Raw genomic sequence first — 26,106 nt, 5'->3', positions numbered from 1 at the left:
GCGTGGCGGCCACGGTACGGAGGGAGCCCCCCCCCACCCCCCCAACCACGGTGCGGCGCCTTCAGGGCGTGCGGCTGCGCCATCTAGCGGCGCCTCGAGGAAGTGCACGCCAGTGCAGTGCCTGGGCAGACAGGAGCAGACGTGGCCACTGGGGATGGGAGCAGCTCAACTTTCATTCATTCATTCGTTCATTCATTCATTCTTTCTTTCTTTCTTTAATGTATTTAATTAATTAATTTATCCATCTGTTTACCTATCTATCCATCTATCTACTTAAAATATATTTTTTATTGATTTTAGAGAGGAAGGGAGAGGGAGAGAGAGACACACATCAATGATGAGAGAGAGGATCATGGATCAGCTGCCTCCTGCGTACACCCTACTGGGGATGGAGCCCATAATCCGGGCATGTGCCCTGACTGGGAATCGAACGGTGACGTCCTGGTTCATGGGTACAGATGCTACAACACTGAGCTACACTGGCCGGTCTGGACTAAGTGGTACTCCCCAAAATGCCCCACTCAGGCTAAATTCAGGGGAGCAACTGTAATCTTGTTCTCAAGTTACTTTGTTTTCCTTCATCCTCACCCGAAGACATTTTTTCATTGGTTTTCAGAGAGAGTGGAAGGGAGGAGGAGGAGAGACAGAGAGAGAGAAACATTGATGTGAGAGAGACACATCGAATGGTTACCTCCCCCTTCCCCCATGCATGTTTCCACCTAATAGAAGTATGTCCAACCGGGTTGGGAATCGAACTTGCAACCCAGGTACATACCCTTGACCGGGAATTGAACCTGCGACCCTTCAGTCCACGGGGCTGACACTCTAACCACTTAGCTAAACTGGCTAGTTTGTGATTGATTCTATTTTATCATAAGCCGTTTTGTACCGAAGGTCTAAGAAAGAGAAAGGTCAGCCGTAACATAAAGTGGATTTGGTCCTTAAAAAAAAAAACCACAACAACACATGGCATTTCTCAAATATCCAACTGTGTTTTATTGTTGTTGCGTTGTTAACACATTCTGCAGTTAGGATCAGAATTCCCAGGCCAATAGATTTTTCTTTTAAAACCGTACCACAGGAGTAAACCTTCGAAGGAGTGAAATCTAAGCCTATATAGATTTCCATTTCTACATACAGTATATTACAGAAGGTTAAATATACCACCTCTGCTTACTTACAACTATAAAAAGATACATTAACGATATCCATTATAAATAATGTCCCACTTCATATTAAAGGCGTTATTATTGTACAGTGACAGAATGAGAACCCTCTAACGTATTCCTATCAAGGTTAGTGTCTATAATTACTTAAGATAAAATCCTGAAAATTCAGTGTATGAGTTAAGTCCTGATTTCACAAGTTACCGACAGTGTAAGTGGTAAGAACTAACCGGTGCTGAGGAGACAGTGAATGGTGGATTACATATTTCTGGGGGGGGAAAAAAATGATAACCCTGGCCCAGCCAGCGTGGCTCAGTGGTTGAGCGCCGACCTAGGAACCAGGAGGTCACGGTTCTATTCCCCGTCGGGGCACATGCCCGGGTTTACCCTCGATCCCCAGGTGGGGGCGTGCAGGAGGCAGCCGATCCATGATTCTCTCTCATCGTTGGTGTTTCTCTCTCTCTCTCCCTTCCTCTCTGAAATAAAAAAAAATAAAATAAAAATAGGACTCTACAAAACCAGGGCTATGTTAGAACAGCAGCCTCTGGAGCGGTGTATGCTTTGCACGTCTAAACTGGGGGAAAGGAAAAACGGTACAGGATGCTCAGCCACTAATCCAAGAGATGGACACCCATCCTTTGTCGAAGTGAGAGATGGCCCTGCTTGGGGACATGCGGGACTTATTGACCCTCGGATTTGCTCCGCTGTTGTAAGCGTCAGGACAATGGACCGGTCACAGGGACCGTGGTCTTTGGGCTGCTGATTGGGTCCTATTCCAAAGGCAGGATCGTTTGAAGCTGAGTCCCAAGGTCAAGGTCAAAATGTAGTCCCGGAAGACTTACGCCCCTTCACACCCAAGACCTTCAGTAACCGTGCAGGGGACCTGCTTCCCAATAGCGCCCCCTTGTGGATCCTTGCAATTCTGTTTGTTTGGGTGTTTTTTTTGTTTGTTTGTTTGTTTTTTTAACTTAGTGCTATTCCTTTCCATATAAAAGGTAGGAGGGGCTTGCAAATGGGAGGGACAGGTAAACGGGAGGGACCCCCCAGGCACAGGGCCAGGTTTCTAGAACACTCAGGGACGCTTCTTCCTGGAGTCGAGTCAGCAAAGCATTTTGAAGCGGCTGCTGGAGACTTCGCACGCCACTTCCTGTTGGCCACGCCCTGAGCCGCCTCACGGTCCCCCGGGGACCCGGTTGAAAAGGGGAGCAGGTGCCCAAGCCCGTGTGGCTCAGTGGATAGAGCACCGGCCTGCGGGCCGAAGGGTCCCGGGTTCGATTCCTGTCCAGGGCACGTATCTCGGTGGCAGGCTCCTCCCCCGCCCGGGCACCTGCAGGAGGCAACCCATGGATGTGTTTCAACCCATCGATGTTCCTCTCTGTCTTCCCCGCTCTCTTCCACTCTCTCTAAAAATCAATGGGAAAATATCCTCCGGGGAAGGATTAAAAAAATTAAAAAAAAAAAAGAAAGAAAGCAAAGCTCCACAGCGCCACCTCCAGGCAGAGCTGCAGTTTTACCCCCCAACCTGCGGGTCAGTGGGACAGGATTGAGGAGGAAAAGGACCGTCTTTCCCGTCCAGGGGAGGTCAGGTGTTCAGGAGGAAGAGGGCCAGGGGTCAGCGAGGTCAGTCTGCCGGGGCAGGTGTGATGGACGGGCCACATTCAGATGTCGGAGGAAAGAGCCCAGCCACCCCCTCAGGGGTCCTTGTCGTCCAGTTTGATGGTGACCGTCTTCACTTCGGTATATTCCGACAGCGCGTATTCACCTCTGCAGTCACAGGAGAGAGAGAGGAGTGTGTAAAATGGAGAGAGAGAGAGAGAGAGAGAGAGAGAGAGAGAGAGAGAGAGAGAGAGAAACATCTATGATGAGAGAGGATCATGGACCAGTTGCCTCCTGCATGCCCCCTACTGGGGATCGAGCCCGCAACCCGGGCCTGTGCCCCGACCCGGAATCGGCCCTTTGGGGTTAGCTCGGCTTTTGTGAGGCTATGCTCTCTGGTTAAAGCGTCGGCCCCCAGACTGAAGGGTCCCAGGTTCGATTCCTAGTCAAGGGCGCGTACCTGGGTTGCAAGCTCGATCCCCGGCCCTGGTCAGGGTACGTGCAGGAGGCAACCCATAGAGGTGTCTCTCTCACATCAATGTTTCTCTCTCTGTCTCTCCTCCTCCCTTCCACTCTCTCTAAAAAAAATAAATAAATAAATAAATCCATGGGGGTTGGGGGGGAAAAATCAATGGAAAAATATCCCTGGGTGAGGATTAACAACAACAACAAAATAAAAAATAAATTTAAAAAGCACCTTGAAGAAAGAGAAATTACAGGCTTCTTCTTAAGGCCAGCCTAGGCACAGGCCCCGGAGGGCCCGTGGGTGGGCGGCAAATTGCCAGCCCAGCCCGGGCGACGGGGCTGGGGAAAACCATGGAATTCACCGAGCCGTGTGCCAGAGGGGAAAAGGGGAACTTCTGGCAACATGAAGACATTCACTGGAGACAGCGGAACGCGGAAATCGGTTTACAAGCCCGGGTCCAGGCTCCTTGTGAGTTATGGCCGAGGACTTAATCAAAAGCCTTGGGAAATATACAGCAAGGGCCCAAAACACAGACATGCAGCCCAGCCCGCGTGGCTCAGGGGTTGAGCATCGACCTAGGAACCAGGAGGTCACGGTTCGATTCCCGGTCAGGGCACATGCCGGGTTGTGCCCTTGACCCCCAGTAGGAAGCCGATCCATGATTCTCATAATTAATGTTTTTCCCTCCCTCTCCCTCTCCCTACCTCTCTGAAATCAATTAAAAAATATAATTTTAACATTCCTATCTAATAAAAGAGTAATATGCAAATTGATCATCACTCCAACACACAAGATGGCTGCCCCCATGTGGTCAAAGATCCTGCCCCCATGTGGACACAAGATGGCCAGCAGGGGAGGGCAGTTGTGGGGGATCCAGGCCTGCAAGGGAGGGCAGTTGTGGGCGATCAGGCCAGGAGGGAAGGGCAGTTGGGAGGGACCAGGCCTGCAGGGGAGGGCAGTTAGGTACAAACAGGCTGGCAGGGGAGCAGTTAGGCATCAATCAGGCTGGCAGGGGAGTGGTTAGGGGGTGATCAGGCTGGCAGGCAGAAGCAGTTAGGGGCAATCAGGAAGGCAGGCAGGGGAGCAGTTGGGAGCCAGCAGTCCTGGATTGTGAGAGGGATGTCCGACTGCCCTCGAGGGGTCCCAGATTGGAGCGGGTGCAGGCTGGGCTGAGGGACATACCCCCCCCCATGCACGAATTTCATGCACCGGGCCTCTGGTAAATAAATAATAACGGACCCACATGACCAGCTGGACAGGCAGGAACAGGCGTGGAGGGACGGGTGCACTTACAATTCTCTGCCGTTCCCCGACATTTTGAAGCCGCCGAACGGAGCCTGCGCGTAGATGGCGTTGTAGCAGTTGATCCTGGAGAGAGAAGGAGACGAAGCCCACGGTTACCGGCGGGGACCCCCCTGGCTTTTGCACGCCCCGGCTGTGAGTTTTAATCACGGACACCATGTGCTTTCAATGTCTGCCTTCTAGGCTACCCAGCTGAAACGGAGATTTGAATATTCCTAGCACAAAGCTTTTCTCTTATTTTTTTTCAACAATTCAGGAAATGAATAAACATTAAAAGAAATAAAAATAAAAAATAAAAAGATTTCAGAGAATGCTGTGTGACCCTGGGCAGGTCACTGCACCTCTCTGAGCCTACATGCTCTCAGGCACGAACTGGAGACGATAATGGTACCCATTTCACAGACGGCGGTCGCGAGGACCCAGCAAAGTAAAGGCAGTGCTTGGCCCGTAAGATATGACTGCGATTCCATGAGTCACGAAGCCGGCCAGCTGCCCGGGACCCCGAAACACCCCCCCCAACCCCCCAACACTCACCAGACGGTGCCCGACTCCAAGGCGGACGCCAGCTTCAGGGCTTTGTCCAAGTTTTTCGTGAACACAGCCGCCGTGAGCCCATACTCCAGGCTGTTGGCTCTTCTGATCACTTCTTCCATCGTTTTGAACTTCAGGATCGGCTGCACCGGCCCAAAGATCTAGAAATCGATCGCAGGGATGGCGGTGAGCACCCGGCCGGCGTGGCTCCGTGGTTGAGTGCCCAGCTCTGAACCAGGAGGTCACGGTTCGATTCCCGGTCAGGGCACAGGCCCGTGTTGCACCCTCGAGCCCCAGTAGGGGGCGTGCAGGAGGCAGCCGATCTGTGACTCCCTCCCATCATGGATGTTTCTCTCTCTCTCTCTCCACCCCTCCCTTCCTCTCTGAAATCAATAAATAAATATATTTAAAAAAGAAAAGCACCCCTCCCCCCCCCGCCTCACAAGATATCTGGGGTCGCTGAGCCCCAGAGAGGACCCCCAGCAGTCCCTCCCCTCAGCTCAGCGCCAGGCCCCTGGGCTGAGGCGTTTCCCGCAGCCCCCGGCACCTCCTCTCTGGCGATCCGCATGGTGTCCGTGACCTCCGAGAAGACGGTGGGCTTGATGAAGAGGCCCCTGTCTTCCATGGCCGCGCCCCCACACTCCAGCTTGGCCCCCTCCTTCTTGCCGCTCTCGATGAGCGCGAGGATTTTGTCGAACTGGCTTTGGTCAATCTGCAAAGCACAACAGGAAGAAAAGCCAGGAGTTTTTTGTTGTTTTTAAATATATTTGTATTGATGTCAGAGAGCAGAGAGAGGGAGAGAGAGAGAAACATCCATGAGGAGAGAGAATCACGGATGGGCTGCCTCCTGCACGCCCCCTACTGGGGATGAGCCCACAACCCAGGCATGTGCCCTGATCGGGAATTGAACCGTGACCTCCTGGTTCATAGGTCGATGCTCAACCACGGAGCCACGCCGGCTGGGCAAAGCTTTTCACTTTATAGGAAAGGAATGACAAGGGGACAAGGAAGGAAAGGAGAATGATGGCATAGAGGAGGCAGAATCCAGAAACAAATCATAAAACAACAAATCCACACCAGAAAACACCAATAAACTTGAGTATGTTAAAAAAAAAAAAAAAAAGCGCCCTAATTTGGCTCAGTGGATAGAGCGTCGGCCTGCGGACTCAAGGGTCCCAGGTTTGAGTCCAGTCAAGGGCATGTACCTTGGTTGCGGGCACATCCCCAGGTTGGGGGTGTGCAGGAGGCAGCTGATCAATGTTTCTAACTCTCCCTCTCCCTTCCTCTCTGTAAAAAATCAATAAAATATATTTTAAAAAAAAGAAAAAGCAACAACATCCCATGCGAAGTCAAAGGGCAAAATGAACTGGAGAAATTCAACAAGTCAGATCTCAGAGACAGAGCCGATCTTTCTAGGCCACAAAGCGTTCGTCCTCGCAGGAAGGGAAATGGTGGGCGACGCCACAGCGTGTTCCGCTCGCACCGCTGACAGAAGAGGGAACGCCAGCGGCTTGTGCACACTGGATACGGCGTTCTGCCTCGCTCACGATGAGAGATACCCGCACATTAAAGGCAGGCGAGATGCCAGGCAAGATGCCACGTGTAGCTATCGGATGGGCGCAAGGCCAAAGCCTGCTAATGAGGCTGCAGGTTGGTAGGAGCAGGAGTGGAGACATCCTCTTTGGAGGGGTTTTGGCAATGCGTGCAGAATGATAAAGGCGGCCCGGCCGGTGAGCTCAGTGGTTGAGCATCGACCCATGAACCAAGAGGGCACAGTTCGATTCCCGGTCAGGGCACACGCCCATGTTGCGGGCTCCATCCCCAGCAGGGGGCGTGCAGGAGGCAGCCGATTCATGATTCTCTCAAATCATGGATGCTTTTCCCTCTCTCTTTCTCCCTCTCTGAAATCAATAAAAAGTATATTTAAAAAATAAAATACTGGGGGGAAGGGGGAGGGGGCAAATTGGAGATATCTGTAATACTACCAACAATAAAAAAACAAAAAACAAAAAGTAAATAAAATAAAATATGCACAAAAATTTTTAAAAAGCCCCTTAAAAAAAAAAAAAGTCAAGCCTGGACAATCCCCAGTAGGGGGCGTGCAGGAGGCAGCCAATCAATGATTCTGTCTCATCATTGATGTTTCCCTCTCTCTCCCCTCCTCTCTGAAATCCGTAAAAATATGTTTAAAACAAATAAAATAATAACAACGTATTGGGTGCCTTGAAATTTTCAAAAGAGCCTTCGATGACTCCCATTTTCCAGTCGGGGCAACTGAGGTCTGGAGGGAGCTTGCGACGTTCATAACGTCCCGTGTGGAGACACCCGCATGCCCGGACCCCCAGCCTCCCGGGTAAACACGCGGCGCCCATGCGGTGGGCAGGGGAGGCCGGCTTCAATCATGCATGGGACGGCCAGGCGGCCCGCTTCAATCTTTACCCACGCCCGGCCCGGCCTGCGTCACCAGTGAGACAGCCATACAGGATGTGCCCGTTAACGAGGCTGTAAAACCCGGTGGTCACGGCCATTTTCACCCTGTCCTTGGCTGCCCCCACCAGGCCCCACCCCGGAGCTCTCCGCACTGGGGTTCTGTGGCTTCTTTTTCTTTTTTCTTTTATTTATTTAAATATATTTTATTGATTTTTTTTACAGAGAGGAAGGGAGAGGGATAGAGAGTTAGAAACATCGATGAGAGAGACACATCGATCAGTTGCCTCCTGCACACTCCCTACTGGGGATGTGCCCGCAACCAAGGTACATGCCCTTGACCGGAATCGAACCCGGGACCTTTCAGTCCGCAGGCCGACGCTCTATCCACTGAGCCACACCGGTTAGGGCTTATTTATTTATTTTAAATATGTTTTTATTGATTTCAGAGAGGAAGGGAGAGGGAGAGAGAGAGAGAGAAACATCCACGATGAGAGAGAATCATGCATCAGCTGCTTCCTACACGCCCCACACTGGGGACGGAGCCTGCAACCCGGGCATGTGACCTGACCGGGAATCGAACCGTGACCTCCTGGTTCGTAGGCCGATGCTCGACCCTTGAGCCACGCCGGCCGGGCTGTAATACCCTCAACAATAAAGATTTAATTTACAAAACCACACATTCGGTGGGAGGGCACCTCAGCACCCCTCAGGCTCCAGGAGGGACCCGGGGTCACCCAGCACAGAGCAGCCACACCGGGGGCCAGAGGGGCGGCCCACCCGCAGGTTACCTGGGGCCCGTGTTCCGTTCTGGCGTCGAAGGGGTCCCCGACGGGCCGCTTCCTGGCGCGCTCCACGCTCCTCCTGACGAACTCGGGGTACACCTGCTCCTCCACGAACACCCTGGAGGCAGCCGTGCAGCACTGGCCTTGGTTGAAGAATATTCCCTGGTGGGCGCACTCCACGGCCAGGTCCACTGGAGGGCGAGGCGGCACGGCGGTGAGGGGGGCGTGCGGGGGGGGGGGGGGCAGAGGAAGCAATGAAGCCGTTAGGGCAGGACTGGCCACAGCTACAGCTCTACCCACACAAGGAAACAGGCTCCCGGGCTTTGGAAATTAATTTCCTTCCCAGCGTTTCCCAATCGCACGGAGGATGGGACACCGTTTGGGGTCCCGACGGCAGGACGTGTCAGTGTGTTTATGACGCGGATAAGCGCAGAGAACGGTCCCAGGCCCCGTTTCACTTGCTCAGGGACCCCTTCTCCTTCCCTTTTTAAAAAAGATATCTTTATTGATTTCAGAGAGGAAGGCAGAGGGAGACAGACACAGAGACAGAAATATCTATGATGAGAGTCATGGATCGGTTGCCCCCTGCACGCCCCCTCCTGGGGATGGAGCCCGCAATCTGGGCATTCTCCTTCTCCAACAGAAGGGTCCTATTAGGGAGCAGAACCCCATGCGGGACTTGGGAGAGTTAGGGAGGAGAGAAAGCCTGGGCCCTGCCTGGCAGGGTCTGACCCTGAGCTGCAGAGCTGAGCTGGCCTTGAATTAAAACCAGGGACTGGTCCGACCGGCGTGGCTCCGTGGTTGAGCGTCCACCTAGGAACCAGGAGGTCACGGTTCGATTCCCGGTCAGCGCCCATGCCCGGGTTGCGGGCTCGATCCCCAGGAGGGGGCGTGCAGGAGGCAGCCCATCCATGATTCGCTCTCCTCATGGATGTTTCTCTCTCCCTCTCCCTCTCTGAAATCAATAATATATATATATATATTTTTTTTAAAAAGCCCTTCATCCAAAACAACTCATTCATTTCCTGCCGGGAGCCGGGGTGGGGGCCGCCGTGGCGGGGAACGGCGGCGTGTTCTCGTTGATAGCATGCCTGGGATGCCAGCTGCGTCAGGATTTAATTTTGTGGCCTGGCCCTGCCCACAGGAAGAGGAGATGGCGATGTAGGGTGTTTACGATCCTCGTCCGACCAACCGTCCAACAGGAGTCTTGTGTTTTCATTGTCATTCTCTTCCCCGGGAGGGAAAGAGGGGGGAGCTGCGGGGCAGATGGGGTACCCAGCCATGGCGGCACTCAGCCAAATGGGAGTCCTGGCTCTTTAAGACGGGCGTTTGGAGCTCTGGGTGTGGGTCACCGTGGGCCACACCCACGTGGCTCCCGAAACCATTAGCAACGCTGATGATGCTCCCACAAGGGAACACCCACTCGGGAACACCATAAACAGTTCATTTCCACAGGCCTCTCTCCCAGGGCAAGCCAGCTTCCAGGAGAGGACCGTGCTATCAGTCATTTACACCTTAGTGAGAAATAGCGGGTTTGTCTCAGGGCTATTTGCAATTCCAGCCTTTATCTGCATGCGCAATGGAAGGCTTTGTTCCTCAAGAAAGGAATTTCTGGCCCTAATGGGCAGGTGGGGAGGCTGTTCTTTGCAAGACATAAATATGACCCCAAGCAGCAGGGAGGGCAGAACGATGAATGCCTAGGAGTGGGACACACCTGGCCTGTTCCTCCTCCTCTGACCCCAGCCCCCTTCCCACTCTGGGGCCGGAGCGTCTGGAGAGGAAACTGGCCTTGCTCTCATGGCTCCCACTCCACGGGGATGGGAAGGTCAACTTGACCTTGGAGGGCAGAATCAGGCAGCCCCCTGGCGACCACCTGGACATGCCTCCCTCCCTTGGAGCTTTTTTTTAAAAAAAAATATTTTTATTGATTTCATAGAGGAAGGGAGAGTGAGCGAGACATCCATGATGAAAGAGAATCATGGATCGGCTGCCTCCTGCACGCCCCCTGCTGGGGATCGAGCCCACAACCTGGGCATGTGCCCTTGACCGGGAATCCAACCTTGACCTCCTGGTTTATAGGTTGATACTCAACCACTGAGCCACACTGGCTGGGCATCCAATGGAACTTGTGTTTCATCTCCCTCTGTTTAGGCGAGCAGGGCCCAAGGTGGAAAAGCACCCCACTGTGTGTGATTCTGTGTGTGCCTATGTAAGCGTGCGTGTGTGTGCCTGTGTGTGTCTGTGCCTGTGTGTGTATATGCCTGTGTGTGTGCACGCGCACGTGTGTATACATGTGTGTGCATGTGTGTGTATGCCTATGTGTGTGTGCATGTGTGTGTGCCTGTGTGTGCCTCTGTGTGTGTGTGTGTGTGTGTGTGTGCGCGTGTGCATGTGCGTGTGTTCCCCTAGGTTCTGAGTTTGGTGCAGGAAGCCTGGAGACCCCCCCGAGCCCCCTAACGTGCAGGGAGAGACTCACGGTCGGCGTCGGCACACACGATGCAGGGGTTCTTCCCCCCAAGTTCCAGCGTCACCCTCTTCAGGTTGCTCCGTGACGCGGCCTCTTTCACCAGCTTGCCAACCTTCGGGATGGAAAAACAAAAACGGAACACAAACCCGACCCGGACTGAACCTTGGACGTGGCCGGATGTGGCCCAAGTACACATGCGTTTCCCTCCCTCGGCCGCTCCCAGCACCCTGAGACGCTGGCCTGGCCGGAACCCCTGGCCAGCTGCTCCCCCCACAGGGCGGAGCTGGAGCCTGAGGCCCAGCGATTCAAACCCCCCTTCTTTCCCCCCCCCCACACACACACAGCCGGCAGGGGAGGAGCCACCGCCCTGTCCCGTGGCCGCCCCTCTGAGAAGGGCTCCCGGGGCATGGGGGCAGCTGCCTACCCCTCGATAGGGATGGAGATCCTTCTATCAGACGCTTTGGTATAAGCTGAGGGAGCCCCTTAGAACTAGGGAATTCGGGGGGCTGCTCTTCAGGATGAGGGTCAGTTCTATGGATGCAGAAACTTGGAGGGAAGGCAGGGAGAGCGGGTGGGTGGGAGGTGATCAACCAAAGACCTTGTGTGCAGCCCGGCCGGTGTGGCTCAGTAATTGAGCGTCAACTTAGGAACCAGGAGGTCCGGGTTCGGTCCCCGTCAAGGGCACGTACCTCGGTTGCAGGCTCCATCCCCGGCCCCGGTCAGGGCCCGTGAGGGAGGCAACCCATCGATGTGTCTCTCTCACATCGATGTTTCTCTCTCTGTCTCTCCCCCTCCCTTCCGCTCTCTCTGGAAACCAATGGGAAAATATCCTCGGGGGAGGATTGAAAACAACAAAAAAAATGAGGCGGGGCTGGGTCTGTTCCCCCAAATGAGGTGTGAGTGCGTTTTATTTTATTTTAATTAAACAATTATTTTATTGATGAGAGAGAATCATTGATCAAATGCCTATTGGGGATGGAGCCGGAAACCCGGGCTTGTGCCCTGACTGGGACTCTTGGCTCCTGGGTCGGCGCTCAGCCACGGAGCCACGCCGGCTGGGCTGTTATTTACTGTTTAGCCTTAACCACGACCTTGCTTGTCCTACTTTTATCTCCTCGAGCCATGCTTCCTGCCAGGGCTCCTGGGTCCCATTCAGGATCTATTCCGTTTGGAAACTGGCCCAGTGACTTCCGAAGACGGACGGCTCGCGCACTAAAGACGCGGTCCGGGTTCGACGGAACACAGGTCCCAGGCCGGCCTCTCCCAGGAAGAGGGCCCCGGTCCCCGGCCCTCCGCCCACGGCCCGCCAGGGGGCTACCTCGATGGAGCCGGTGAACGCGATCTTGCTGATCCGAGGGTGGGCGGACATGGCGGCTCCCACGGTGGGTCCGAACCCGGGCACGATGTTCACCACGCCCGGAGGGAAGCCGACCTGGGAGGACACCGAGAGGGCACTGAAGGACGGGAAGGGACCGGCGTCCACCATGGTGCCCACGCGTGGGCCCAGAGGGTCCTGGCTGAGTGATGGCCCCCGGCAGAGGGGATGCCCACTGTGAAGTCACCCATCCACCCTAGGACCCAAACCCGGTCGGCCAGGGGCCGGGGTGGGGTGCACACGCCTCCTTCCGGGCAGCATTTTCCACCCTGAAAAGGCCTCTGAGCAAAAAGAGTGGTGGCCTGCCCGGCCAGCGTGGCTCAGGGGTTGAGCGTCGACCTATGAGCCAGGAGGTCACGGTTCGATCCCCGGTCAGGGCACAGGCCCGGGTTGCAGGCTCGATCCCCAGTGTGGGGCGTGCAGGAGGCAGCCGATCCATGATTCTCTCTCATCATTGATGTTTCTCCCTCTCCCTCTCCCTTCTTCTCTGACATCAATAACAATATATATATATATATATATTTATTTTTAAAAAGGTCATGCATCTGATCCTATTAGCTCGGCGGAAGTGACACGAGGGGCCCTTCTCTCCCTTTGCAACATAGACGCTGGGGACAGAGTGACTGAGCCGTGTTGCCTGGGGAGTTGGGAGGGAGGGGTCCCTTGGGGCTGCTGGTTTCCCTGAATGGTGGTTGCCTGGGGAGCGAATGATCGTGGGTGAGCCTGGCTGGGGGACAGCTACTTAGGGGAGCTGCCCAGATGACCCCACCAATGCCAGGCCCGAAGAACCTCTGAGTGTTGAGTTCCCTCCCAGGTGACTCTTCTGCAAATTCTTTAGCGAAAACGCCTGCTCCTAAAGTAGGTTTGAGCCCATAATGCCAGTTACATCGTCTCATGCAGGTCAGTGGGAGGAGCAGAATTGTTTCTGGCAGGTCAGTGGGAGGAGCGGAATTGCTTCTGGCAGGTCAGTGGGAGGAGCGGAATTGCTTCTCCCGGGTCAGTGACCACTGGCAGGAGGGAGAACGAAGGGGCTCTTGCCAAGTGAAACGGGCGTCATCCCCTTCCCACTCGCAGTGAGCCGGCTCTGCGGTCACGCACAGCCCAGCCCGGCCGGGCAGCTTTATCTCGCGCCGGCGGCCTGCTCCCTGGGAGTGGGGATGTTACCGAGAACACATGATATTTCCCTTTTGGACGTCTCACCTCTTTGATCAGAGAGCCGAGGTAGAGGGCGGTGAGGGGCGTCTGTTCGGCCGGCTTGACGACGATGGTGTTGCCACAGCACAGCGCCGGCGCCAGCTTCCACACCAGCATCATCAGAGGGAAGTTCCACTGCAACAGGGCACAAGGGGACGTGGGGGATCATAGAGGGCACTTGCTTTGGGGCGTAACGGGTAACATAGGAGTTTGCAATGATCAGAATTGCATCCCAGCCTGGTGCTTCCTACATGAATTCTGGGGAAGGCCAAGAGTTATTCTTTGGTAGAAGAGATTCTACTGTGCGTGCACTACCTCCTCCCCTTCGAGGTTTACGTACAATGACATCAGCACCTTAAAGGCTCTGAGAAGTCCTGTAGGAGTTTTGGGCTTGATCCCCAGTGTGGGGCTTGCAGGAGGCAGCCAATCAGTGATTCTCTCTCATCATTGGTGTTTCTCTCTCTACCCCTCTCCCTTCCTCTCTGAAATCAATAAAAATATATTTTAAAGAAACAACAACAAAAAAAACACCCCAAAACCCAAAACCTTGGTTCTAATGGGCCCATGAGAGCAGCGGGGGGAACCCTGTACTTACAGGAATGATGGCCCCACACACACCTATGGGCTCGTGCCGGGTGAAACACACAACGTTGTCATCTGCATGAGAGGGAACACGGGGGAGGGGAAGACACATGAATCCAGATGAAGAATTTCAAGGAGGGCCCTGACTGGTTTGGCTCAGTGGATAGAGCGTCGGCCTGCGGACTGAAGGGTCCCAGGTTCGATTCCGGTCAAGGGCATGTACCTTGGTGGCAGGCACATCCCCATTGAGGGGGGGTGTGCAAGAGGCAGCTGATCGATGTTTCTATCCCATCAATGTTTCTAACTCTCTATCCTTCTCCCTTCCTCTCTGTAAAAAATCAATAAAATATATATATAAAAAAAAAGAATTTCAAGGAGGAACAAGACAGGGCACAAAGGTGTCTGCTCTGAGTCTGGCCTATTACACAGAGAGGCGGTGTTACACTCAATTCCAAAAGCAAAATTCCTGCCCGGCCTGTGTGGCTCAGGGGTTAAGTGCTGACCTACGAACCAGGAGGTCACGGTTCGATTCCCGGTCAAGGGCACATGCCTGGGTCGCGGGCTCCATCCCCAGTAGGGGGCGTGCAGGAGGCAGTCGATCCAGGATTCTCTCTCCTCATGGATGTCTCTCTCTCTCTCTCTCTCTCTCTCTCTCTCTCTCTCTCTCTCCCTTCCTCCCTCCCTCTCCCTTCCTCCCTGAAATCCATAAAAAAATTTTTTTTTTAAAAAAAAGCAAAATTCCTTAGCAGAAGGAGGGGCACAGTGCCATCTCTTCTGGGGGGACAGGGGAAATGGCCAGAGGCCAGCAGAGGAAGGGAAAGCCAGGGTCCCCCCCAAAGACTCCATTGGAGGCTCGGCACCCCGTGTCGGCTCACCTGTGGGGATGGTCCGGCCCTGGATTTTGTCTGCCCACCCGGCAAAGTACCGGAGGGTTTTGATGCAGCCCTCCAGGTCGATGAAGAAGGCGTGAAGGAACGGCTTCCCCGTGTCCATCGTCTCCAGGGTCTGCAAGGACAAGACATGAGCCTCAGACATCCTTCTTTTTACCTGCCAGGGGGTTAGGAACAGCGGGTGGGCCATAGGGGGTGGGGTGGGGTAGGGGGGCAGGGACCCCACTGACCACCGGGGGGCAGCTCCTGCATTGAGTGTCTGCCCCCTGGTGGTCAGTGCACATCATAGCAACCAGTCGTTCGGCTGGTCGGTCGATTTGCATATTAGCCTTTTATTATATAGGATTTAAAAAATATTTTTATTTATAGTATTTGTTTATTTATTTATTTTTTTAATCCTCACCAAAGGATATTTTTTCCATTGATTTTTAGAGAGAGTGGAAGGGAGAGGGAGAGACAGAGAGAAACACGGATGTGAGAGAGACACATCTATCGGATGCCTCTCGCATGCCCCCGGCCAGGGCCAGAAGCCTGAAACCCAGGCATGTGCCTTTGACCGGAATCGAACCCGGGACCCTTCAGTCTGTAGGCTGACGCTCTATCCACTGAGCCAAACTGGCTAGGGCTCCTTTTCTTCTTTCTTCTTTTTAAAAAAAATATGTTTTTATTGCCCGACCAGCAAGGCTTGGTGGTGGAGCGTCAACCTATGAACCAGGAGGTCATGGTTTGATTCTTAATCAGGGCACATGCCTGGGCTGTGGGCTCGATCCCCAGTAGAAGGCGTGCAGGAGGCAGCCGATCCATGATTCTCTCTCCTTTTTTTTTTTTTTTAAATATATTTTATTGATTTTTCACAGAGAGAAAGGGAGACGGATAGAGAGCCAGAAACATCGATGAGAGAGATACATCGATCAGCTGCCTCCTGCACACCCCCCACCGGGGATGTGCCCGCAACCAAGGTACATGCCCTTGACCGGAATCAAACCTGGGACCTTTCAGCCCGCAAGCCGACGCTCTGAGCCAAACCGGTTTCGGCTCTCTCTCCTCATTGATGTTTTTCTCTCTCTCCCTTCCTCTCTGAAAAATATATTTTAAAAAATGTTTTTATTTATTGCAGAGAGAGGAAGGAAGAGGGAAAGAGTGAGAAAAACATCAACGTGAAAGAGAAATGTCGATCAGCTGCCTCCTGCACGCCCCCTACTGGGGACAGAGCCCACAACTCAGGCCTGGGCCCTGACTGGGAATCGAACCGTCGCCCTTCTGGTTCATGGAATGATGCTCAACTCACTGAGCCACACCGGCCGGGCCGTATCAGGATGCATGTATCTTAAAACCCCTAAAGCTGAGGGGTCGGCCAGCGCATGGGGACGTGTCCCCATAGAGGACAGTGGACACGAGGCTGGTCTGAAGCCTCGCTAAGGCACCTGGGTATTTTGTCTCCTCTCTGGAGACAGGTGCCTCCGCCGTGTGACCCGGCCCCGTGGGTCCCTGCCTCTTCGGAAGCTCTCGGAAGGTTAGGTGGAGAGAGCGGGTGGCTGGAGAGAGGGCTGGCTTCCTCTAACAAGACAGAGAGGGAGGCCCTAGCCGGTGTGGCTCAGTGGATAGAGCGTCGGCCTGAGGACCGAAGGGTCCGGGGTTAGATTCCCGTCAAGGGCATGTACCTCAGTCGCAGGCTCCTCCCCGGCCCGGGCCCTTGGTCGGGGCGCCTGCAGGAGGCAACCGATCAGTGTGTCTCTCTCTCATCGATGCTTCTCTGTCTTTCGCTCTCGCTAAAAATCAATGGAATAAATAAGAGAGAGAGAGAGAGAGAGAGAGAGAGAGAGAGAGAGAGAGAGAGAGAGGGGCCACAGTGTCCTCCTTCGTGGCCCAGCCGACCGACCGGCACGTAGAGGAAAGAGTGACGGGCGGAGCCCAGAGGGCCGGGCCACCGGCACAAAGACACAATGGCCCTCGCTGGGCTGCCAGGCCGGACGCTCCGGGGAAGGGAGCGGGCTCGCCCTGGCCTCGGCGCTGAGGGGAGGCCATTCTGGGGGGCGATCGCGGCTCCTCAATGGCGGGGATTCTTTTCCATTTCCGGCCGGGGTCTCTGAGGTCCCCTTTGTCCCTCAGACAAGCAGCCCCCGCGGAGCCCAGGCCCGACCCTGCCCGCCCTCCGGCTCCGCAGGAAGTGGCCGCCCGGACGCATACCCCGGGCTGCAGTCTCCTTTTAGAGCCGCTGCGGCGGGGGGAGGAGGAGGAGGAGGAGGATTTATTCAGGAAGAGAGGCCGGCGTGGCTCCGTGGTTGAGCATCGACCTAGGGCCGCGGTCGGCAAACCGCGGCTCGCGAGCCACAGGCGGCTCTTTGGCCCCTGGAGGGTGGCTCTCCCACAAAATACCACGGCCTGGGCGAGTCTGTGTTGAAGAAGTGGCGTTAGAAGAAGTTTACGTTTAAAAAATGTGGCTCTCCGAAGAAATTTCAGTCGTCGTGCTGTTGATATTTGGCTCTGTGGACTCATGAGTTTGCCGACCACGGAGCTAGGAACCAGGAGGTCACGGGTCGATTCCCGGCCCGGGTTGTGGGCTCCTTCCCCCGTGCGGGGCGTGCAGGAGGCAGGCGATCCATGATTCTCTCTCATCATGGATGTTTCTATCTCTCTCTCCTTCTCCCTTCCTCTCTGTAATCAATAAAAATATACTTAAAACACACACACACAAAAAACAACCTGTATTTGCACCCTGGCTTAGTTTGCTCAGTGGTTAGAGCGTCAGCCCACAGACCGAAGGGTCTCGGGTTTGATTCCCGGTCACGGGCACGTGCCTGGGTTGTGAGCTCGTGCCCCGTCCCCCATCAGAGCGCATGCGGGAGGCAACCAGTCCATGTGTGTCTCTCACATCGATGTTTCTCTCTCCCCCGCCCTCCCTGCCACTCTCTCTAAAGATCAATGGGAAAACACATGTCCTCGGGGGAGAGGATTAACAGCAACAACAGCAAAGACAGGAGAACCGTGTTTGCCAACCGCGTCCTGTCGCTTTCATGATGTGGCCAAGCGCGGGTGCTTATGATCCCGTGGGCATCGAGGTCTCCATCACAACCCAGTCCTGCCAGACATTGGGGGGGGGGGGAATCTCCGGGGGGGACGGTGGCCCTGCGGTCCCCGCTCCCCACGATGACACTTGAGGACAGGACGGGGAGGGGTGCCCGGGGCTCCGAGGCCGCACACACATTGCAGACGGATGAGCTCACCACTCGCCATGGGGGCAACAGAAACGTGTTTGAGGAAGCCAGTTTGGCAGCTGAGCCCCGAGACGGGGCCCTCTTTGCAGGAAGCACCCAGAGGCTCCTGGGAGAGCCACGCTGACCCTGACCCGGGAGGGAGCTGCCCTCGCTCGCTCGGATGCTCGGATGCGGGGCCAGCAGGCCGGACGGGCCGGCCAGGGAGGGAGGAAGGAGAGCTCAGGTGTCCAGGCAACGCACGCAAGAGTCCCTCCTCCCTCCGTTCCCAGGACACCGCCAGCGGCAAGAGCAGTTGCCGTGTCCTGGCCGCGTGTGGAATGGCCTGCTCGGTCCTCCATCAGATCAAGAAAGGAAAGAACCGCCCAGCCGCCGTGGCTCAGGGGTTGAGCGTCGACCTAGGAGCCAGGAGGTCACGGTTCGATTCCCGGTCAGGGCACATGCCTGGGTTGCAGGTTCCATGCCCAGTTGGGGGCGTGCAGGAGGCAGCCGATCCATGATTCTCTCTCATCATGGATGTTTCTCTCTCCCTCTCCCTTATTCTCTGAAATCAATAAAAAAAAATAAAAAATAAGAAAGCTGAGGTGCCCCTTGTGGGCGTGTACTCACGGCCAGGACGGCGCGGTCCCTCTCCACCAGGTCGGCCAGCTGGTGCAGCAGGCGGCCTCGGTTCAGGGCATCCAGCCGGCGCCACGGCGAGCCCCTCTGGAAGGCGGCGTGTGCGGCCTCCACGGCCTTGTCCACATCAGGCTGAGTGGCCAAAATGAGAGAGCGTGTCAGCTTGCAATGACACTGCGGTTCGGGACAGAGAGCAGCAGGGACCTGCGTCCCACATGTGACCGACGAGGGAGGGGGTGGCTGGGGGCTTCACGTGACAGCTTTCTTTTTTACATCTTCGGTCTTTCTCTTTCCTTTTTTTTTTTTAAAACGATAATCTTTAAAAAAAAAACACCTATCTACCTAATCAAAGAGTAACATGCTAATTGACCGTACCTTTGTGATGCCCACCAGCCAATCAGGAGTGAGCATGCAAATTAACCCAACAAAGATGGTGGGTTAATTTGCATACGCAGGCACCGAGCGGCCGGGGCCGGGGTAGGATGCTTGCGTCGTCGCCATGGGGATGACGCAGGCGTTCCACACCACCCCAGCTGCTTGGGGCCTCTGGGCATTGTGGGAAGGCAGAAAAGAAATCTGGCAATTGCATGACATTATTACCGCTTTGCGACTTGGTGAGCAAGTCTTTTTCCTTCAAGTTTTTTCTTTTTTTTTTCTTAAATGTCTCCTGCCAAAATGCTGTCTTTGGTGAAACACAGCAGCCGGCAATGCTTCGGGGAAAGATCCCTGAATGCCCGCAGGTTGGAATTGGGAATCAAAACCTTCCCTCTCGCCATGTGAGGAGGATGCAGTCATCCCCCGAGATGCGGAAACGGCCATCGAAGGTGAGCAGCTTTCTGCAGCCCATGGTCCCTCATGGACCCCATCCTGGGCCCTGCGCCTGAGAAGCAGCGAACCCAGGTCCTACCTGAGAGGGGACCAGCCCCATCTCACACCTGAGCCAACCCCCCTCCTCATCCTTCCGCCTCCGGAACTGAGTTACCTGGGGTTGGGTAGGGCACACCCACCTTATCTCCTTCCTCCACCTCGCAGATTTGTTCCAGCGTTGAAGGGTTACATGTGGCAAACTTTTTCCCGCTCGTGGACTCGTGCCATTCGTTGTTGATGAACATCTACCCAAGAAAGGAAGTTGTCAGGCATTAGGCTTACAGCACAATCATCTAAGGACAGGGCAAAGTTTTTATATCTTTCTTTATTTTTTTTTCCCCCAAAGAATTGTTTACCCACCTTCAGAGAGAGAGAGAGGTAGGGAGAGAAACATTGATGTGAGAGGGCAACATGGATCGGCTGCCTCCTGCATGCCCGGTACTGGGGATCGTGCCCACAACCCAGGCACCTGCCCTGACCGGGAATCGAACCGGTGACCCCCTGGTGCACGGGACGATGCCCAACCAACTGAGCCACACTGTCTCATGTTCAGAGAATAACTTTTGTCATAATAAAGCAAAAAATATTCAAAAATAATTCTAAAATCTTCTCTCTTTTTTTTTGTTAAGCAACAGCACGGATCACAGAGGAATAGCTGAGTTATATCTATATATATAAAAGCCTAAGCAACCGTCTGACCATTTGACCAGTAGCTATGACATGCACTGACCACCAGGGGGCAGACGCTCAACGCACAGGCATGGAAACATGGAACAGACTGATGAATCTCAGAGGAAAGGGGGGAGGGAGAAAGGCAGGAGGAGATTAACCAAAGACCTTATATGCATACTAGAGGCCCCATGCACGGATTTGTGCACTGGTGGGGTCCCTCGGCCTGGTCTGTGGGGATCAGGCCTAAACCAGCAGTCCGACACCCCACAGGGGGGGTCCCGGATTGCCAGTTTGGCTCAGTGGAGAGAGCATCGGCCTGCGGACCAGAGGGTCCCGGGTTCGATTCTGATCAAGGGCACGGACCTCGGTGGCAGGCTCCTCCCCGGCCTGGGCCCTGGTCAGGGCGCGTGCAGGAGGCAACCCATCCATGTGTTTCTCTTACCTCGATGTCTCTCTCTGTCTTTCCCTCTCTCTCTAAAGATCAATGGAAGAATATCCTCGAGTGAAGATTAAAAAAAAAAAAAAAGACAGAGGCCGGCTCTGACTGGGCAGGAGGGCAGAGCCCCCCACCGCCCCCCCACGCCCCCACGCGGTGTGGGATCCAGAGTGTGCCCTTCCGACTTTTGGGAGCGCAGCACCAGGCCCCCAGGGAAACCCGCCCTCGGACGGAGGGCCGGGGGCCGGGCTTCAATTACAGGCTTATTCTTCCAGCTGAAACCGAATCCGAGCGTTGACTTTCGCCATCCAGCCTGGCCCTCGCCGGGGAGCAGCAGCGAGAAATTAATCAGCGGGCAGGGAGGCGCTGGCCCGGGCAGGGGAGGGCAGCCAGCGGGAATTTCGTGGCTCAGATAATAGAGGCCGCCAGCGAAAACTGCTGAATCCGGAGCCTGCCTCGTATCAGTTCCGAGGGGGCGGGCGGAAAGTGAGAAGGTGGCAGGAGAGAACATAAATAAAGGGGAGGGAGCGATCGGGTGTCTGTCAGACTTCCCCTCCACGCATGTTCCTACACCCCCCCCCCCCCCCAGAAATCACCTGGTCGGTCATGACATTGATCTGTGAGTCCTCTCTAACCTGCAACTTCTTGTTTTTTAAAAAAATATATTCCTTATTGATTTCAGAGAGGAAGGGAGAAGAAGAGAGAGAGAGATAGAAACAACAATAAGGAGAGAGAATCACGAATCGGCTGCCTCCTGCACGCCCTCTACTGGGGATGGAGCCCGCAACCCGGGCCTGTGCCCTGACCGGGGAATCGAACCGTGACCTCTTGGGTCATAGGTCGATGCTCAAACACTGAGCCTCGCCAGACGGGCCTCTAGCCAGCAACTTAAAAAAATAAAATAAAATGCAGACGGCTCAGCTGCAGCCGTATTTTTCCCATCGTGATGTTTCTAATTTACAACGTTTTTTTCTTTGGACTCCACTTGCAAGGGGTTTCCACTGTGGATTCTGGAGGAAGACAAAGACACAGATGAAGAGGGGCCGGGCGGCGTGGCCTGCCCGCGGTTCCGCTCGCTGCCTTGTTTCTCTTTTTCTTTAATTTTTTTTATTGGTGGCTCATCCTCACCGGAGGGTGTTTTTTTCTTTTTTTTCTCCATTGATTTTTAAATATATTTTATTGATTTTTTACAGAGAGGAAGAGAGAGGGATAGAGAGCTAGAAACATCGATGAGAGAGAAACATCCATCAGCTGCCTCCTGCACACCCCCCACTGGGGATGTGCCCGCAACCAAGGTACATGCCCTTGACCGGAATCGAACCCGGGACCCTTGAGTCCGCAGGCCGACGCTCTATCCACTGAGCCAAACCGGTTTTGGCTCTCCATTGATTTTTAGAGAGCGTGGAAGGGAGCGGGAGAGACACAGAGAGAGAAACAGCGCTGGGAGAGACACCCCGACCGGTTGCCTCCTGCACGCACCCATCGAACCTGGGGTCGCGGTCCAGCCTGCATCCCGCCCGCCGCTCAGTGTCAGCTCAGTTTAAGCTTCTGTAAGACTTGTCTCACACCCAGGGGGAGGGATTCTTCCCCAGGCCCGCTATTCTGATTTGGGGTTCAAAAACGATACAGCTGGCGCCCTGGCCGGGCTGCTCAGTGGTTAGACCGCCAGCCCGCAGACGGAAGGGTCCCAGGTTCGATTCCTGGTCAAGGGCACGGACCCGGGTTGCAGTAATCTCCGATTCCGGTATTGCGCGAGGGGGGAAACCAATGGATGTGTCTCTCCCACATCGATGTTTCTCTCTCTGCCTCTCCCCCCTCCCTCCCTCCCTCCCCCCCTCCCTCTCTCTTTTTTTTAAAGGTAAGCAGCTTTCTTTTTTTATTTTTCAAATATATTTTTATTGATTTTTTTTACAGAGAGGAAGGGAGAGGGATATAGTGTTAGAAACATCGATGAGAGAGAAACATCGATCAGCTGCCTCCTGCACACCCCCCACTGGGGATGTGCCCGCAACCAAGGTACATGCCCTTGACCGGAATCGAACCTGGGACCCTTCAGTCCGCAGGCCGACGCTCCATCCACTGAGCCAAGCCGGCCAGGGCGCTAGCTGCATCGTTCAGAACCCCAAATCAGAAGAGTGGGCTTGGACTTCGCCCTGGGAAATGCCACCCTCCAGGCCCGGGCTCAGGCCCACCGTCTCTGGCGCACCCTCCACGAGCGAGAAGTGCCAAGAATCCGATTTGAAAAATAACAGACCGTTGCCAGTTCATACGCTCCCCCCCCCCCACCCCCATCTCAAAGGCCTGCCTGGGGCCTCGAGGGCGTCCACGCAGGAGTTCTGCTTCCCCGCCTCTTTCTTGGGCTCTGCCGGCTGCCTCTCCGGCCAGAGGCTCCGCAGGCCTGGCTCCCCCGGCCGCCCACCCTCAGCCACACCGCACCGGCTGCTGGGCTCCACAGATGCTGGGGGGAGGCCTTTGCAGAGGTGGGAGCTTGCAGAGGCCCTGCCCTCCACAGGGAAGGTGGTACTGGAACCTGGGAACCCCTGGGGAGCCCGCCTCTCCGTTCCCCTCCATCTCTCTCTCTCCTTTTAAATATTTTTTATTGAAGGGAGAGGAAGAGAGAGAGAGAAACAACCGTGATGAGAGAGAATCACGGATCGGCTGCCTCCTGCACGCTCCACACTGGGGATCGAGCCCGCAACCGGGGCCTGTGCCCTGACCGAGAGTGGAACCGTGACCTCCTGGTTCATAGGTCGACGCTCAACCACCGAGCCATGCCGGCCGGCTAAGATGCTGCCTTCTATACGCTGGATGGACTTGCAGAGAAAGACAGAACCTTTCCATATGTAGTTGCATCCCTGATGGGACCCCCCCGCTCGTATATGTAATTTCTAGATCTCTAGATTGTTTTGATGAAAACCCTATAAAAGAAAAATAAAATAAAAACACCATCACCACTACCAACGGGTGGGCGCGCCCACACAATCCGTGCTGGGATTTTCACCCCGAAGCTGATCCTGAGAAGGAAACTACATTGAACACGACCCCCAGCACGGCCCACGTGGCTCAGTGGTTGAGCATGGACCCGTGAACCAGTCTGATTCCCGGTCGGGGCACAGGCCCGGGTGGCGAGCTTGATCCCCCGTGTGGGGCGTGCAGGAGGCAGCCGATCCGTGATTCTCTCTCATCACGGATGTTTCCATCTCTCTCTCCCTCGCCCTTCCTCTCAGAAATCAATAAAAATGTATTTAAACAACAACAACAACAACAACAGAACAGACCCCGGCATTGATTGGTGCGGCGCCTCTGTGCAGGACAGAGCCCCCCCCTTGGAACACGGTTCATGCCAATGTCATGGGCGCGGAGGCCCAGCCGACAGGAAGTGCCCGGAGACCCAGCTCCGAAGGCCAGGCTCGGAGGCCCTGCAGCGTCCCCCGCCCGACGCAGACGGGCTGAGAGGCGTAATTGCTACTTTGGAAAACGAAATGGATGGGGGAATTTTCTCAGGGCTGCGTCAGCTGGCCTCGGGGGCTGCGGATAAGGGGGGATGATAAAGGAGACCTAGGGGGACGCCCAAATCAAGCCAACTGCACTCTGGGTCCGAGCCCCTTCATAGGCCCCCCGGCCCCCGCCCAGGCCTCCACACAGCCTCATCGCCTCTGGGGACGCGCTCCGTCCAGGCCGCTGGGCTCCTGGCCGCGCTCAGCCCGGCTCCAGGCCTCCCCATCTCCCTTGCTGCCCCGGGCAGGTCATCTCACTGCTTAGCTGACACCCCAGCCGCCCCACCGGCTGCCTCCCCAAAAGGCAGAGCGCCTCGGGACTGCGGGATGATGGGGCCCTGATCCCCCCGACTCCCCAGGCCCAGATCTGAGTCTGGCGTGCACCAGGCCCTCGGGGCTCCTGAGCCATTTCTCCGACGAGCCTCTTCCCACTTCCCCTCGCTGCTCGACTGGCCAGCCAGGTGCAAGCCAAGCACAGAGCTGCCTGAGGCTTCTCCTTCGCTCCCGTGGCAGCTTTCCAGAAGAGCCCGAGACCTCAGACCTCTCTCTCTCTCTCTCTCTCTCTCTTAAAAAATTAATCCTCCTCCGAGGATATTTTTTCCATTGATTTTTTTTGAGAGAGGGGAAGAGAGAGACAGAGACAGAGAGAAACATCGATGTGAGAGAGACATATGGATGAGTTGCCTCCTGCACACGCCCCGACCAAGGCCCCGGGCCCGGGAGGAGCCTGCCACCGAGGTACCTGGCCTTGACCGGAATCCAACCCGGGACCCTTCCGTCTGCAGGCGGAAGGCTCTATCCACTGAGCCACACCGGCCAGGGCTCAGACCTTCTCTTCGCGTTCGCGGGCACCCTCTGCCCCTCCCGAAGGCCCACCGGTTCAGGCCGCAAAGCCGGCAGCAGAGTCTGCGGGGAGCCCAGCGCCCTCGGAGCCGGGCGCCCTCCCTTGCCCGGTTTTGAGGTTGAAAGTTTGAAAGCGCCGAAGCTGGCCGGTTTGGCTCAGTGGCTAGAGTGCCGGCCTGAAAGGTCGCAGGTTCGATTCCCGGTTCAGGGCATGTAGCCGAGCCGGGTTACAGACTCCATCCCCAGGCTGGGGCGTGCAGGAGGCAGCCCATCCATGATTCTCTCTCACCATGGAAGTTTCTATCGCCCTCCCTCTCCCCAATCCATAATGACATATTCTTTAAAAAAAAGAAAAAAAAGTTTGAAAGCGCTGAGCGTTGCTGCCCAACAGCCAAGCCCATCATCCGGGGGTGGGAACCGCGGGGTGCCCCTCGGGGTGCGCGGTGGACGCGTGCGCGCGCGCGGGACCCAGACTCCCGCCTCGGAAGCCCTGCGCCCGGCCGGCCCGGCCCAGGCGGGGACCCCGGCTGCGGTGCCGAGCGCCGGGGAATTCAGCGGAGAGCGGCTGCCCGCAGCGCCCGGCGCCCTCGGAGGGGACGGAGCAGCGGGGGTGGTCCCGGCCCGCCCGCTCCTCCCAGGCCGGGTGTCCCGAGCGCGCGCGGCCCGGCTGCCGTCGGATGGGCTGGGCGCCCGCTCACCTTGGTGAACTTGACCTCCAGGTTGCGGATGGGGCGCGGCAGGGCCGGCGGCTTCTTGTCGGGCGGCCCGTTCTCCACGGCCCCGTTGGCGGTGGCCATGGCTCCCCCGCGCGCTCCTCCGGCCCCCGGCGCCCGCCCGAGTCCGCACCGAGGGCTCCGTCCGGGGCGCTGCGCAGTCTGTTCGTGGGGTGACAGCTCGGCCGGCTTTATGGAGAGCCCCACGCCTCCCACCCGCGGGGGCCGTCTAATTGGCTGCAGGATGGGAAGGAGGGAGGGCCTGAGGGAGGGGAGGGGGCTGGCCCGCTTCACCCCACCCCGCCCGCCGCCCCGGAGGGAGCCGGGCCACTCAGCCGCCAGCTCCCCCGCCCAGGCGGCTGCGCTGGAGGGAGCTCCCCGAAGCGCCACCGGATCCCGAAAGTCCCCGGGCGCGGGCAGCGGGCCAGGGCAGACCGCAGCGCCCGGCTGGCTCCCCGAAGTCGGCC

At 55.9% G+C, this 26,106-nt stretch overlaps 1 protein-coding gene across 1 annotated transcript; it reads right to left on the bottom strand.

Moving 5' to 3' along the window:
• Window positions 1-998: 998 nt before the first annotated feature.
• Window positions 999-25,789, bottom strand: ALDH1A3 (aldehyde dehydrogenase 1 family member A3). Its single transcript, XM_079763907.1, has 13 exons — window positions 25,625-25,789; window positions 19,619-19,723; window positions 18,603-18,743; window positions 14,767-14,896; window positions 13,905-13,966; window positions 13,316-13,444; window positions 12,059-12,172; window positions 10,750-10,852; window positions 8,280-8,464; window positions 5,609-5,773; window positions 5,065-5,222; window positions 4,522-4,596; window positions 999-2,930 (listed from the first exon to the last, which is right to left on the bottom strand). The coding sequence occupies exons 1-13, from the start codon at window positions 25,721-25,723 to the stop codon at window positions 2,858-2,860; spliced, it is 1,539 nt and encodes a 512-aa protein (XP_079620033.1). The 5' UTR covers window positions 25,724-25,789; the 3' UTR covers window positions 999-2,857.
• Between the last annotated feature and the right edge of the window lie 317 nt (window positions 25,790-26,106).

Source organism: Cnephaeus nilssonii, assembly GCF_951640355.1.
Source record: "Cnephaeus nilssonii genome assembly, chromosome: 24".
NCBI lineage: Eukaryota > Metazoa > Chordata > Mammalia > Chiroptera > Vespertilionidae > Cnephaeus > Cnephaeus nilssonii.
Note: the sequence above shows the minus strand (reverse complement) of the source record. Positions and strands in the feature narration are given on the sequence as shown.